General features: G+C 43.2%; 1 protein-coding gene across 1 annotated transcript in view; it reads left to right on the top strand.

The window, feature by feature from the left end:
- Positions 1-340: 340 nt before the first annotated feature.
- frem1b (Fras1 related extracellular matrix 1b) overlaps positions 341-14,310 on the top strand; it is a 44,496-nt gene continuing 30,526 nt past the window's right edge. Inside the window, exons 1-8 of the mRNA XM_084723830.1 lie at positions 341-480; positions 6,859-7,224; positions 7,307-7,401; positions 7,547-7,806; positions 8,081-8,280; positions 9,145-9,468; positions 10,176-10,284; positions 10,413-10,544. Coding sequence (XP_084579956.1) covers positions 7,009-7,224; positions 7,307-7,401; positions 7,547-7,806; positions 8,081-8,280; positions 9,145-9,468; positions 10,176-10,284; positions 10,413-10,544 — 1,336 coding nt within the window. The 5' untranslated portion in view covers positions 341-480; positions 6,859-7,008. The remainder of the gene's footprint in view (positions 481-6,858; positions 7,225-7,306; positions 7,402-7,546; positions 7,807-8,080; positions 8,281-9,144; positions 9,469-10,175; positions 10,285-10,412; positions 10,545-14,310) is intronic.

The raw sequence follows: 14,310 nt of genomic DNA, 5'->3' as shown, positions 1-14,310 counted from the left end.
ACAGGGTTGGAGGCAGTGAAGCAGGGGGCTGTAAAAATTAAAGTCCTGGAAACCTCACAGCACATTTCCTGTCTGCTCTCTCTCTCTCTCTCTCTCTCTCTCTCCCTCTCTCTGGTTTTGGCTTCAGGACAGACTCAACCAGTCGAGGAAACTTGCTGCCTTTTGTTCTCCTATCTCACAGTTTACCCCCTCTCTGTCTCTGTCTCTGTCTCTCTGTCTCTGTCTCTGTGTCTCTGTGTTGTTGGATGCCAGACGTCTCGGGGTGACGGTGAGCTGTGGAATAAGAGGGAGGGAGGGTGGTGGTGGCAAACAGTGAGTGTGAACTGTGTGTGTGTGTGTGTGTGTGTGTGTGTGTGTGTGTGTGTGTGTGTGTGTGTGTGTGTGAATGTGTGTGTGTGACAGCATTCCTCTTCCTCTGAGCGTGTGCAGAAGGTGAAGAAGACGAAGGAGGCAAACAGGGAGAAGCTCCAACAACTGGAGGTAGGTGCCAACCAACTTCACACACACTTGGTTGTTGCTGTCTCGTGCCCACCCGCACGTACGCACACACACGCACACACACGCACACACACGCACACACACGCACACACACACACACACTTTCAACAGGCCTCGACACAGAACAGAAACACAGATTAGAAGAAAATGAGGGGATTTCCTTGCTTTTATTCTCTCATTCTTCTGTCCTTTGGCTTCTTTCTAAGCCAAAGCACTCACACACTCGTAAACACACACACTTGTGGAAGTGTGTCCCTTCAGTTTTACAGGCTGAGGATGTGATTAAAGCTGCAGGAGTTCAGTGGAAACTTTCTCTGCGCTGTTTAGTTGCAGTGTGTTCAGCTACCTGCTGCAACAACACAGAGCTGCATCTGCATTCACCGTATGGACATCAACTCACTGACAGACATCAACTCACTGACAGACATCAACTCACTGACAGACAAACTCACTGACAGACATCAACTCACTGACAGACATCAACTCACTGACAGACATCAACTCACTGACAGACATCAACTCACTGACAGACAAACTCACTGACAGACATCAACTCACTGACAGACATCAACTCACTGACAGACAAACTCACTGACAGACATCAACTCACTGTATGGACAGAACGTGACTTATCCATTAAATGGAACTCCTGAACTCATAATTTCGACACTGGAAGTCGTGTCACTGTGAATTCTGACCTTTCAGAAAAGTTTCAGTTCACGATGTTGTGACTTTGACAAGTGAGGGACGTTCATATTGACTCCTATGAACACAGTGAACGTGACCCCATTTGAGGACAGCAGTTGTTCCAATGGACCAGTACTCCAGGCATCAGTAGTCGAAAAAAATGTCCCATTTGACCGGAAGCCCATTCGTCTGGCAGCCTGTTGTGCTGAAAATAAAAACTCATTGCTCCAAAGGCCCTTTTCTCTGAAAATACATGCTAGTTCAGTGGCTGCCAGCCCTGTCCATGGTGCTGACCACCACCAAACCACATTTTCAGCAATTTTATTGACAAATTTCAATGTCCTGAGACGTTTGACCTCTGACAACTTATTTTTGAAGCAATACAGTGTTTTTTCTTTTTGGGATACCAGGCTGTAGGACAGTCCAGTCTAATGGTAGATTTCAGAATAATAGCATAGCATCGTATAGACAGATAAACTCATGTACACAAGCAGCCAGTAGCTTTTAAATGTTTTAAGTACCGTTGACATAAACAGATAAACTCATGTACAGAGAGACAAACTTATACTCAGATGTACAAACTTGTGTACAAACAGGTAAACCCAGTAAAGAATAGATGAGTTCATGTACAGACTGTTATATATGAACCAACAGACCCTTTTACAGTCTGTAACCAATGAGCAAGATGTGTCTGCAGTTGGGAAACAGAAGTACAGCCGACCACAACAGCTTGTCAACAGGCGCCGCAAACATGAGCAGTTTTGATCAAGACGTTAAATATCTTCTGAATTCATGTTCAACTTGAGTCGACCAGTGGAATATTGATTCTGACAGCTGGACATGCAGCAACCAGACATTCTGGTGATTTTGGTGCTGCTAAACCATCACATTCAATGTTTACATCTTGATAACTCACCTGTACAGATAAACAGGAAGAGTCTGCTTAAAATAAAGGGACTACATTTAGCGATAGCATTGACGCTGCCATGCCATCGTTCCTGATGAAAACCCTAATCTCCCGAACACAAATGCCCAATGCTCTGAAAATACACACTCTCCCAACAGCAACCTAACCTTTATCCATAACAACTGCAGGGATGTGGTGTATTTCTGGAGCAGTGGGTGTTTGTTTATAGGAGAACAGGATGTTGGACAAATGGGCTATCAGTCCAATAGGACATTTTCTGTCTTTTGGGGTTTCGGGACAGTGGACTGTCCACCAGTGACACCATTAATATAGCAAGTTCATTGGTCTGGAGGAGGCACATTGACCTTCTTTAACTGGTGATTTAATTGGTTTAACCACTGTGAATTTAGTTAGTTTAGCAGGTTTCTGTCCATGTACACAATAACAGCAGTCACCCTCTGTTTTCACTGCAAACACAGGTTCTAAAAATACCTCAGCAGTAGTAGAAGTAGAAGTAATATCTGCTACATAACCTACCAGATAACCTACCAGTAGTCGGTGAAGTAGAGACAGTAGCATTAGCAGTTGTTGTAGCTTTGTTAGCATTTGTTCAGTCACAGCCTGTTTGCAGAAGTAGTTGTGGCAGAACTATTATTAGTATTCTGTATTTGAAACTTAAGTTTAAGTGTCTTTTGCTGCTTCACTGTTTAAAACATGGAAATGTGAAGGAAAAACGAAACACTCGGTATGTTTGGAATGAAAATAATCCAATTTAAAGGTTTTGACTGTGGGCACAGTTACAGCTACAGTCAGCCTCAGTGTTCAAAGGCCTGTGTGGGTCTGACTGCGGTCAGATCTGTAGTTAATTATCGTTGTTTCATTCAGAACCGTGTCAGTTCACCTCAGAGCTGTTTCCCATTCAGCAGCAGCAGTGAGTCACTTCCAGCCATCACAGCAGCTGGTGGATCATTTAACAGACGTCCTGCCTCAGTCCTGCTGTTTGGATCTGTCCCGTCCAACACTCATTTCTGCAGAGACAAGACACCGATCCGCCGGCTGTGCAGGTAAAATACATTCCTCTTAGAGAGAAAGCAGGGGACGCATTTCTGTGTTATCTGCTGTGTTACCCTACAAAAGACATTTTTCAGTGTCCTAACTTCTGTAGACGAGGTTTTAACCAAACTTTACCATCATAAAGTAAACAGCATGAACACGGTGTTGAACGAGACGGTAATCAAAAACTAAAGCTCACCAAAGATTTGTTGTTTTATGCAAAATTAAAAAAGAAGAGATTATACTTTCTGAGTGTGCAAGAGTCTGCATGACATAAATGTTGCTCTCAGAGGGTGTATGTGTCGACATCCCTGTACTCTCTGTTTTACACGGATTGTCGGCAAAGTTGCCAGGTTACAACAAGCTACCGAATACGGTCTGTGGTCGCGTCCTCCAAGTAAACCAGTATCACCAGAGTAGGAGTAGAGTAGGATTCATCTTCAGGTGATCATGTGTGTTTGTACAAAAGTTTCTGTCAAATAGGCTCTGAGATACTTTAGTTTGGACTGACTGACCACAGAATCACACCACTAACTTGGCTGAAAATAGAAATAATTAAAACATGCGTATTGAGTGAAGCCATCCTTGGAGTTTTTGTCATCAAACCTGTGTAGTTCATTTTTTGGTGTCAGGATTTATTTTGTTGTGAGGCTAGTCCTCCCGTCACCCCTTCAAGGATCAGTGGTTACAGATAATGAATGTGTGAAAGTTGTGTACACTATATGCTTGGTATTCATGCAACAACATGGAGGCCAAACCTCTCTGCTGCTGTCTAGAAGCATGCTAACTTGCTAACATAGCACTGATTCTCCTCCCAAATAATAGGCAACACTTAGCCATACAAATACCTTTATCAGTGATATCATTCATCCAGACTGTCACTTTTTCTCTCTACTAAAACTGGCTGAACAATATCATAACATCAAGGCACACACCGCTTGTTAGCTAGTTAGCTAAAAGATAGCTTTTGCCCTCAGGTAATAAGACTATTCAACAGACTGCAGAGCTGATGTTATTGTTAACTCTAACTCTATTGTTGAGCCTTGATTTGGTGTTTTTAAAGTCATGATGTCATGATATTCTGTTTGCGTTCAGAGGCTGCTGCTGTGAAGGCTGGCACCGTGAACGCCACGATGTCAGACACAGTCGGGCCAATAAAGTCAATGATCACTCAGAGTTAAAAGAAAAAGGTATAAAAACGCTCCCATTCACTTGGTGTGAGATTTCAGATGGATTCTTTGGTAGAATTTGGTCGTCTTTCTTTAGCGAGAACCACTTTTTACCACAGCCAGCAGCTGAAGGTAAATCCATCACGTTTTCAGCTCTGCCAGTGTTTTTCTCAGAAGTGTTTTGGATTCAGCAGTTTGGCAGCAAACCGCTCAGTGAACCTCAGTCCAGTGGATCTGATCCCTCGTTCACACTTTGCACCTTCATTTCTTTAATATTTTTAAGTGTTTCCACACAAACCCGGTGGCAGAGGTTGTGTTTGTGAAGTTGTTTGTCTAATTTTGCTGATAGAACCACAAGTTACTGTCCTGACTGCATTAATGATCAGAGGTACTTTGTTCTTGTTAATAAATTAATGAAAGTGTAAGTTTTACAGCATCTAATTCTGACATTTCCTTCTGATTTACAGTTTCAGTCAAAAGTCTGGACACATTTTCTCGTTCAATGTTTTCTCTTTATTTTTTAAATTATTTTTCTACTTTGTAGATTAATACTGGAGATGTAAAACTGTAAAATATTATATAGTAAGGAATTATGTAGTAAGAAAAAACGTTAAAACAAGGCAAAATGTTTTCTAAAATATGATTACTATTATTATAATTGTTGTGTTTGAGAGTCTTTTTGCTTTTTTATTGATTTCTCATACACACCTGTGACCAACCTCTTTCCTTTAAAACTTTCTGTAAGAAAAAGTTTTATTTCCAGAGTGTTTCTTTCATTTTTCTCTCTGTCTCTGACTGAGGAGGACGAGGTGCAGCTGTATCGATGACAGGACTTCAGAGTTACAGGACTTATACAGACCAGAAACAGATTCTGATGACAAAAAGGATTCAGAAAAAGTGCTAAAAGTTTTCAGAAATCAGGAGAAATACAGGAGAACTGTGACCTCAGGAGGAAACTGGAGAAAGCGAGAGTCTTCCGGGAAAATTGAGAGTGTGCAAAAGTTTTTTGCTCTTTAACATTTTAGCATTTTTCAAAGTAGCTAATGTTTCATGACAGCTTTGCACGCTGTCAGTTTAATCTGAGCTGTTTCTTATAAAAAAAAATAAAGAATAAACAGTGAATGAAGTTTGTACAAACTTTTGACTGGTTCTGTACTTTGGTTGTTTGGGACAGTTTGGTGAGGTTGAGTTATAAAAGTGTTGAAACTGGGCGGAGCTAGATGCTGGAGACATTTATGTAAGTGTGAGGCTGGACTAATTAATTAAACTAAACACACACACACACACACACACACACACACACACACGCTGCTCAAACCTCAGACTAACGAACCAGCGCTCATCTGGCTGGATGGGAAGTGACACGCCGGCTCTAGTTGGTGCCCTCCTTTGATCCTGAAAACACCCTCGTCCTCCCTCCCCCCTCCCTGTCCTCCCCCGCTCCGCCCGTCCCAGGACATTTCCAGCACCTCTGCGGGGTCACACAGATTAACCCCTTGTTTCCTGCAGTGGGCTTCAGTTTGAAGTGAAATGGAGGGTGAAAGCGTTTTCCGGTTGGGAGCGTGCAGCAGCGGGGGGAAGAAGAAGAAGGCCGGTCGGTCGGCCAGCTGCATGCTGGGAGGTTTTTTTTTAAGTGTTTGGAGGATTTAGAGGCGTTTCGGTGCTGGCTAAGTGCAGTCACAGAGATTTAGAGCTGAGCAACTGATCAGTTTTAGCAGTTTTAAAGGGTAGATGTGACACTGGAGGAGACTTGGAGCCGTTCAGGAGTTTGTGTTGTAAGTATTTTAAACATCAGATTCAGGGAAGAAGTTTGTGTGTTAGAAGAGGTCAAAGGTCAGATTTACAGCTGTATTTGTTACTTTCTGAACGGATCAGATCTGATCTGAAGAGGGAGAAATTTGCCTCTTTGTTTTAACTTAAGTGAAGTATGTGATTTCCAGAGGTGGGAAGTAACTAAGTACAAATACTTTGTTACTGTATTTTTAGTGGGTTTTTTCAGGTGTCTGCATTTTTACTTTTAATACATTTTAGGGGAAGTATTAATTATTTCTGTTTTTGCCAACGCAAAAAGACGTAAGAAGATGAAAATAATGTAACAGGACAAAAACAACATACAACACAAGAACAACTGAAAGATGTACAACATAACAATACAAGACAAAAATAAAAGATGCAACAGACAAATAAGAAGTAACAGGAAGGAAGTTACATAAAACGATGTAACAATACATGACGAAAATGATGTAACAAGATGAAAATGACAGACATGACAAAAATAACGTAAAAGATGCAACAGACGGAAATTAAGTAAGATTAAGAAAGTAACATAAAAGCCAGTGTGGCGAGACAAAAATGAAGTAAAAGACAGAACAAGGTGAAGACTTTTTATTTTTATACTTGATGACATGTCAGAGCCTGTACTTTTCCACTTTTACTGCAGTAAAATAGTTGAACCAGTCTTTTTTTTACACAAGTGTCTGTACTTCTACATGAGTTTTACCTCGTCTGTTAACACACTCATTTAAACTCGTCTGTCCCCTGCAGGTTGTCGTGACACCAGAACAAAAGAAAGGATGTGGGTGGAGGACGACTGAATGGAAATCCTACAAAACACTAAAACACTGAAGCCACTGTGGTTCACAACTTCACTTCTCAATAAAACTCTCCACCTGAACCTGTGCAGCGAGATCCAAGATGGCTGCCGTCAGCGTGTTGTTGCTGCTGGCGGTGACGGCCGTCTGCAGCGGGCGTCTGGTGGTGGTGAACTCGGGTGTGAAGGTCACCAGAGGTCGATCGGTGTTCGTCACGGAGAAGGCGCTGAAGATCAGCGTTGATCCGGCCGCAGACTGTAAGGTGGAGGTGGTGATGAACGAACCTGTCACTCAGAGGGTGGGGAGGTTGACTCCACAGGTGAGGTCACACCTGTCGTAGACTTAAAATGATCCACAGGTGAAGCAGCATGCTGCTGTTACTGATGTTTGGATGTTTGCAGGTGTTTGACTGCAGCTTCCTGGAGGACGAGGTGAAATACGTCCACAATGGCAGTCCTCAGCTGGACGAGGACACAGTGATGCTCAGAGTCTACAGGTCAGTTAGCAACAGTGAAATGCAGGGGTGGAAGTAACTAATTACAAAAACTCAAATTACTGTAATTTTTAGGGTACTGTACTATACTTTTGATATTAGATGTGAAACTGTGACTGTGTTGTAACTGTGCTGTATCTGTGTGGAGGTTCACGTCCTCCGACACCGTGGTGGAGACGGTGGTTCTGCAGGTAAGGGTGGTGGACTCAGGCTCCGGTGTGGTGGAACTTGGCAGCGCCCCGCTGGTGGTTCCTCAATTCTACGGTTTGTCCAACGCCATCGACGGCTCTGTCCTGAACATCCGAACCACGGCCGAGCTGGTCTGCACCGTCAGACTGATGACCGCCGACACCAGCGTCCCTGCTCTGGGTCAGCTGGTGAGGGAGGAGGACTCAACGCAGCGGAAGGGTGCGACACAGAAATACAAAAATATTCATGTCTAGTTACGTCTTTTTGTCGTGCCCCGGCCCCCGGGCCCTCGTGTGATCCATGTTACATCTTTCAGAACAGAGAAAGTTCAGAACCATATGACATGCAGATTTACAAATGATCCTATAAATGTTGAAAAATGTTTCAATTGTAGAGGATTTTGTGACAAATTTCACATTTTTTGGTGTAAAATAAAATAATCTCTGTAAATGCACATTGGATTTAAGGACGTCTGTTTGTCGTCCTCCTTCAGGCAGAGAGACGGCGGCACTCTGTCCCGGGAACAAACCCTGTCCTCATGACACCAAGGAGGTTCGTTTCCTCAAAACCAGCTGCCAGGACTTCCTGAGCTCCGGCCTGAAGTACCAGCACCTGAGCCCTCCGTCACCGGAGATCGACTACATCCCCATCAGGGTGGAGCTGAGGGAGCAGGCCTCCAGGGCCCTGCTGGAGGTAATATCCACACAGTAATGTAGAAGAAATAAAATGAAAGGGATGAGAAAGGAAATGACAAGCCGGATGAATAGAACTTTTAGAGAAGAAGGTGTAGTAACGCCACTCCAAAGTGCTTTAATTGAACAAAGTTGATGAAGTGCAGATTCAGTCATATCCAAGTCGGATGTGGAGGTTTTCCAAATGAAATTAGCATCTGAGATGTTGAGAGGTTTATTGGCAGTCGGAAGGTGACATCCCACTTTGATTTCTCAGCTCTGTGGATGTGGAAGGATGTGGAGCTGGAAGTTTCTGCAGGGGTTTTAAAATCCTCAAAAAATCCTAAATGTTAAAACCATCTTTTCCCTCCTTGTTAGCACATAAACGGTGTGTCTTTATGACAAAGACCTGTCACTTCTAACACGTCTGATTGTCTATTCTGGGGCATTGTTTACTCCGTAGCACCACAGTCAACAGCAAAGTTTTGGCATTAGAGTACGTGTTGATTTCTACATGCTGCACTGTATGTTGTCTTGAAACATACATGTTTGTCCCAGAAAAGATGCAGATTTAAACAAAAAGACAAAAAGATAAATGTTAAGGCTTAAAACATGTGATATGTTTTTTTTTATATCTAGTTATGTCTTTTTGTCTTGTAAGGTCTTTTTTGTCTTAAGACTTTTTTTTTGGTCTTTCTTTGTCTTAACTAAAAAAACGACAGTAACGAGCCTGTTAAGGAGTAGAAAATACAGATATTTGTGCCCAAATGAAGGGAGTAAAAGTAAAAAATAAAGTACAGCTACTTTAAAACTTTACTTATGTACAATACTAAAGTATTTGTACTTGGTTACTTTCCCCTCTGCCGTCTCTTTCCTCCGCTCCCAGACAGAGTCGGTGTGGTTGCCGGTTCTGATCCACGGTGCGATGCAGAACCAGCCGCCACAGGCCGCCTTCATGGCCTCCTTCATCCTGGAGGTGGACCAGTTCATCCTGACCCCACTGACCACTGCTGCCCTGGACGCCAAGGACCACGAGACACCGCAGGACAGGCTGGTCTTTAACGTGACCGCCCCGCCCGCTGAGGGATACATCACCCACCTGGACGACCACACGAAACCCGTCACGTCCTTCACCTGGCTGGACCTCCACGAGATGAAGGTGGCCTACCAGCCACCCAACAGCAGCCAATCACATCGCAGGAACTATGAGGTACTGGAAGTTAACATAGAACATGCAAAACATAAAGGAGAAAACTTTAATCTTATTTTGTATCAAATCAATTTTTGGATGACATCATCATAGTTTTAGGATTTAAATACACCGGCAAAAGTGGAGTGTTTCAGTCCAAAATAAAAATAACCCAAACCAAGCTGTTTTCATGTAGCTGCTAAACTACTGTTAGCTAACCTGATCCAAAATGTTTTAGCTGTTAAACTGAGCTGTTAGCTAACCTGGACTGAACTGAACTGAACAGCTTGCTAACCCAAAAACTTCTAGAGGGAAATGCTTGATTTGCAAAACTTTGGCAGGATTTGCACGTGTTGTTTCATCATTGTGCACCTTGTACAAACTATTTATAATGTGATTATACTGTGGTTAAGATCTGGGTAGGTTTAGGGACAACAAAAAAACCCCACTTGGTTAGGATTACAGAAAGGTTTTTTGTTTTGTTAAAATGATCACTTTGCAAGATATTTTGGTGATCTGGGGCTCTCTACTGGACAAACCTGTTTTAGCTGTTGATCTGAATTGTTAGCTAACCTCATTCAAACTTCACTTAGTTGCTAAACTGAACCCACTTTGCTAACCTAAAACAGTTTTGACATATTTTTAACTATAATTTGGAAAAAGGCACAAAATGCACCAAATCCATTTAATTTCTCAAACTTTCCTGTCAAATATATGAAATAATATAGGTGGAGTTCCAGGCTATAGATGGTTCCTTTATGACCAGCCCACCCATCATGGTCCACATCTCCATCAGGGCAGCTGAAACAAACGCACCCAGAGTCTCCTGGAATATGGGTACGTAAAGACATCGCTGCAAAATGTCCCACTGTCAATTTACATAGTTTTATCCATAAAAGATAATCTGTTAAATCTAAGAACTGCAAAGATCTCAGGTTAATTTTCCTGTATCTCTGACGTCTCAGGTTTGGACCTGCTGGAGGGTCAGTCCCGGCCAATCACGTGGGAGGAGCTGCAGATAGTCGACAGCGACAACATCAATGCTGTCTCCCTGGTGGCTGTGGACGGACCTCTTCACGGACGCCTCAGTGTCAGAGGTGGGGTTAAAGGCTGCTGTGTGTCTTTGATAACTTCAGCATTTTCACATTTGAATGACTTCAAACAGCAGCTGTGTAATTCGTTAGGCAATAGTCTTGGACTTTGTGAAACACAGATCAACATTTTTCACTATTTTATGACATTTTATGAACCAAACAACTAATCGAAAAAGTTGTTAGAAACCTAAATGCTCAAGTAAAGTATTTGTACTTTATTACCTCCCACCTCTGATCATAAGTAATGTGTAATCAGATGAAATCAGAACAAACAAACTCATGTCCTCTTGTTTGCTTTGGTAAAAATGTGGTTTTAAAGCCCACAGTTGCAACAAGACAGATCACCTGAACACATTCCTGATTGGATGCAGCTCATAAACTGTGTGCAGCCTGATGATGTCGGGCAGTAAAATGGACGTTTGTACATTAACTCCCTGCAGTATACTGACGGAGTCCCGTTACTTTAAAGAGGAGTTTGTCCTTAAACCGATCCTCCGTGCGTACACCTCGCTCCTTTAATCCCGTGCTGGTATTCCGACACACTGCCCTGGGAATTCCCAGAGAACGTCGTCTGGCCTTTTCCGCCCTTTTTCCTCCATGTGTTGCCCATCCGCCAGGGACCGCGGTGTGGCTGGGGAAGCATATGTCTAGTGGCCCTGCATGTGTTTCCTAATCAGGTGTAAAATGGGGCCGTGGCCACTTCGCCAGGGGCCGCGGCAGCGCCGAGGCTGCTGCCGCCGCCTCCCTCTCTCCGTCCACGTCTGTCCCTTCCAGCCCAGCGCGCTGGGAGACGGCCTCTTTGTCTCGAACAGGGAGCGGGACCGAGCAGATTGGAGGGACTTATGCCATTTCATGCCGTCGTGCACAGGGAGCAGATGCACTGTCCCCAAACGGGTTTTCATGCTACCAGCTAGGAGGAGCAGTGGAGGGGGGTGAGGTGGCAGGAGTGCAGGACGCCCCGAGGGGTTCAGGCAGGGGGTTAACCTTTCATGGCTGCTTTAGACATGCAGAAACAGAGGGAGGTGTGTTTTCAACTGATTCTCTGGCTCATTTCATCAAATTTGTGGCATGACGAGCTGATATTGAACATGTGATGTCTGTCTAATTTACACACAGTCACAAATAATCATAATCATGACCTGCTGAAGCTCCTCGCAGTGGGTTTTCAGAAACAAACTCGGTGTTTAGAGATTAACTCAGCATCTGAAGACACTCGGAGAGCAAAACTTAAGAGTTTGAGTCGGGCTCAAAACTCAAAAATCTATTGCAGTCTGCACTCAAAAACCCCAAAATGTTTCACACCGTTTCAAGGAAACATGTTGTTCAACCAGGAAACTCTGACAGAACAGTTAGTCTGACTCACTGTGTCACGGCCTCCGCTATCTATGAGTCCCTGAGCTGCAACCTACACAATGAAAATGTCAGATTGGCACCTTGGTTGCTAACGGTACGAAGGTAAACAAGCTAACAGTTGTTAGCTTTTTCCAGGTTCACCTCCTGGCTTGTAAACAAGTCCTCCATCACTATTTTTGCAGCAGACCCGTCGCTGCATCCTGAGCTCAGCTCCGCCCAAGACGACTGTGATTATTTTAAAGAAATACAAACCAACCAGTTCCACACTGTTCTCAGACTGAACGTGCTCAGATTGGTATTTTACATGTTTCTCCGTAAGTTAAAGCAGCTGTTAATGGGGAGTCATTGGGTTATGTCTGGATGAATCTACTGAATAGAAAAATTAACCCAGATTAGTTTTTCTGTTATGGTGCCTTGACTTTCTCTGCCTTCTCTCCTCCTTGGCTGCACGATATGATCAAAAAGTCATACTGTGATTATTTTGACTGAAATTTCAATTGCAATTCAATTAGTTGGAATAAATTTCATTTTCACTGAAAAAAAAAAAAATTCAAAAACTAAAGTCTGACCCAAACACGTTTTCTCTCATCTGCAGAATAAGATTTGTAGGTCAGAACATCTCTGCAGCTCTACACCTCGTTCTTCATTCCTTTATTTTCTTCCTTTCCTGCATCTCATATCGTCTCTTTTCCATATGTCTCTCTTTCTTCCACCAGCCGTCAGAAACCTCGTCTAACGGTGCGGCGCAGTAGTTGGATGGTTGTAGAAACTTTTGTCCCACTGGGCAGGTTTCCACCATGTTGGACAGCAGCACCTGCTGCAGCATCACTTCATCGCCTCAGTTTGGACTCTTGTTTATCTGTCGCTCTTGTTAAGTGGGAACAAAGCTGACAAAAGTTTGGCTCTGCGCTCATCGTGTGTGTATGAGTGTGTGTGTGTGTGTGTGTGTGTGAGTGTGTGTGTGGGGCCTGTAGGAGGCAGTGAGCGGATCCTCTGGTGGAGGCGAGTCTCTGAGGAGAGCGCCGCTGACCCTCCATGCTGCGACTCGGGGGCGACGGCGCTGCAGTGTGGGGACAGTCACTGCAGGCTCTGTCCAACGCCTTCAGCCAAATGGATGGCTGCCTGTCCTGCTGCACACACACACACACACACACACACACACACACACAAACACACACACACACACACACACACACTCCCATCCCATCTTTTCCTTTATGGGCCTGTTGCCCAACGCCACCTTTGGGCCCAATTACCAAGTTGTTTCCATCAGTTGGACCAGTAGCTGCTTTCCCTCGGTAAAGTTGCTAATGAGGTTCGGGCTCGCGACCGTTCGTCTCTCAATCTGTCTGCTGACCTTGCCCTTCTGTCTCTCTGGCACGTGCAGGGAGACAGGAAGCCCCCATCCTGGCAACCGGGCGGCCACCGGGAAGGACGCCACGTTTTACCCCACCGGTGTTCACAGCACAAACCCCAGCCAGCGCCGCGCGGTGCCTTCAGGCGCTAAGAGAAACTTGTTATTTCCAAGCGACAATGGGAGAAAAAAAAAAAACACAGTGCATGTGTTGGAGACGGTAATTGAATCAAAGTGCGAAGCTTTGGCTGGAAACTGAGCCGTCCTCTGACAGCAACACATGTCCGCCAGTCATGTGACACTCTGCGGTTAGCGTTAGCATGATGTACGGTGTGAGGAAGGCCAGCCAGCAGCAGAGAGCCGACAGATGGACGCGGCCTACATTTCATTAATGTAGGACAGACAAGTTTCTCATGTTCAGTCCAAACTCTGCGGCTCCGACTCGCAGTTTGTGTTTGGAGCAAAAGTCAGCTGTTTACAATATAATTTATTAATATCAAAAAATCTGTGAGAATAATAATAATAACAAATATTTCAGATGTTATTTGTCCAGATATTTCTTCTACAAACTATGAAGCAACAGTTTTGACATCAAATAGAATTAATCTGTAAAAGAACAACAAAATGAATGTGGAATGAGACGAGTCAATAAAAGAATAGATGAGAATAAAAGAATGGAACTTTAAGGAGAAATATACAGAAGGAAACAAAATAAATGTGGAAATATTAAGACAAATAACAAAATATAGAGAATAATTAAGTATTTTCATTTATTTTCACATTTATTCATTCATTTATTTATGTATATGTTTATATCTATTTATTATTATACATATATTTATTTATATTTTGCAGATAATTAACTCCAATTTTCCTTATGTATTTAAAAAAAAATCTAAGCATATAGTATCTATTTCTGCACACATGAAAAGCAGAATGAGAAAAGATTAATGAAAAATAAAGGGATAAAAATAACATTGCATAAAACTAAATAAATGCTTTTAAGATATGTATATACAGAAAAACAGAATAATTCATATAGAAAAATAAAATTTTAAAAAT

The sequence above is a fragment of the Lutjanus erythropterus genome, chromosome 7, assembly GCF_056507025.1.
Source record: "Lutjanus erythropterus isolate fLutEry1 chromosome 7, fLutEry1.hap2, whole genome shotgun sequence".
NCBI classification, from domain to species: domain Eukaryota; kingdom Metazoa; phylum Chordata; class Actinopteri; order Lutjaniformes; family Lutjanidae; genus Lutjanus; species Lutjanus erythropterus.
The sequence above is the reverse complement of the archived record's forward strand: the minus strand, read 5'-3'. Positions and strand labels throughout refer to the sequence as shown.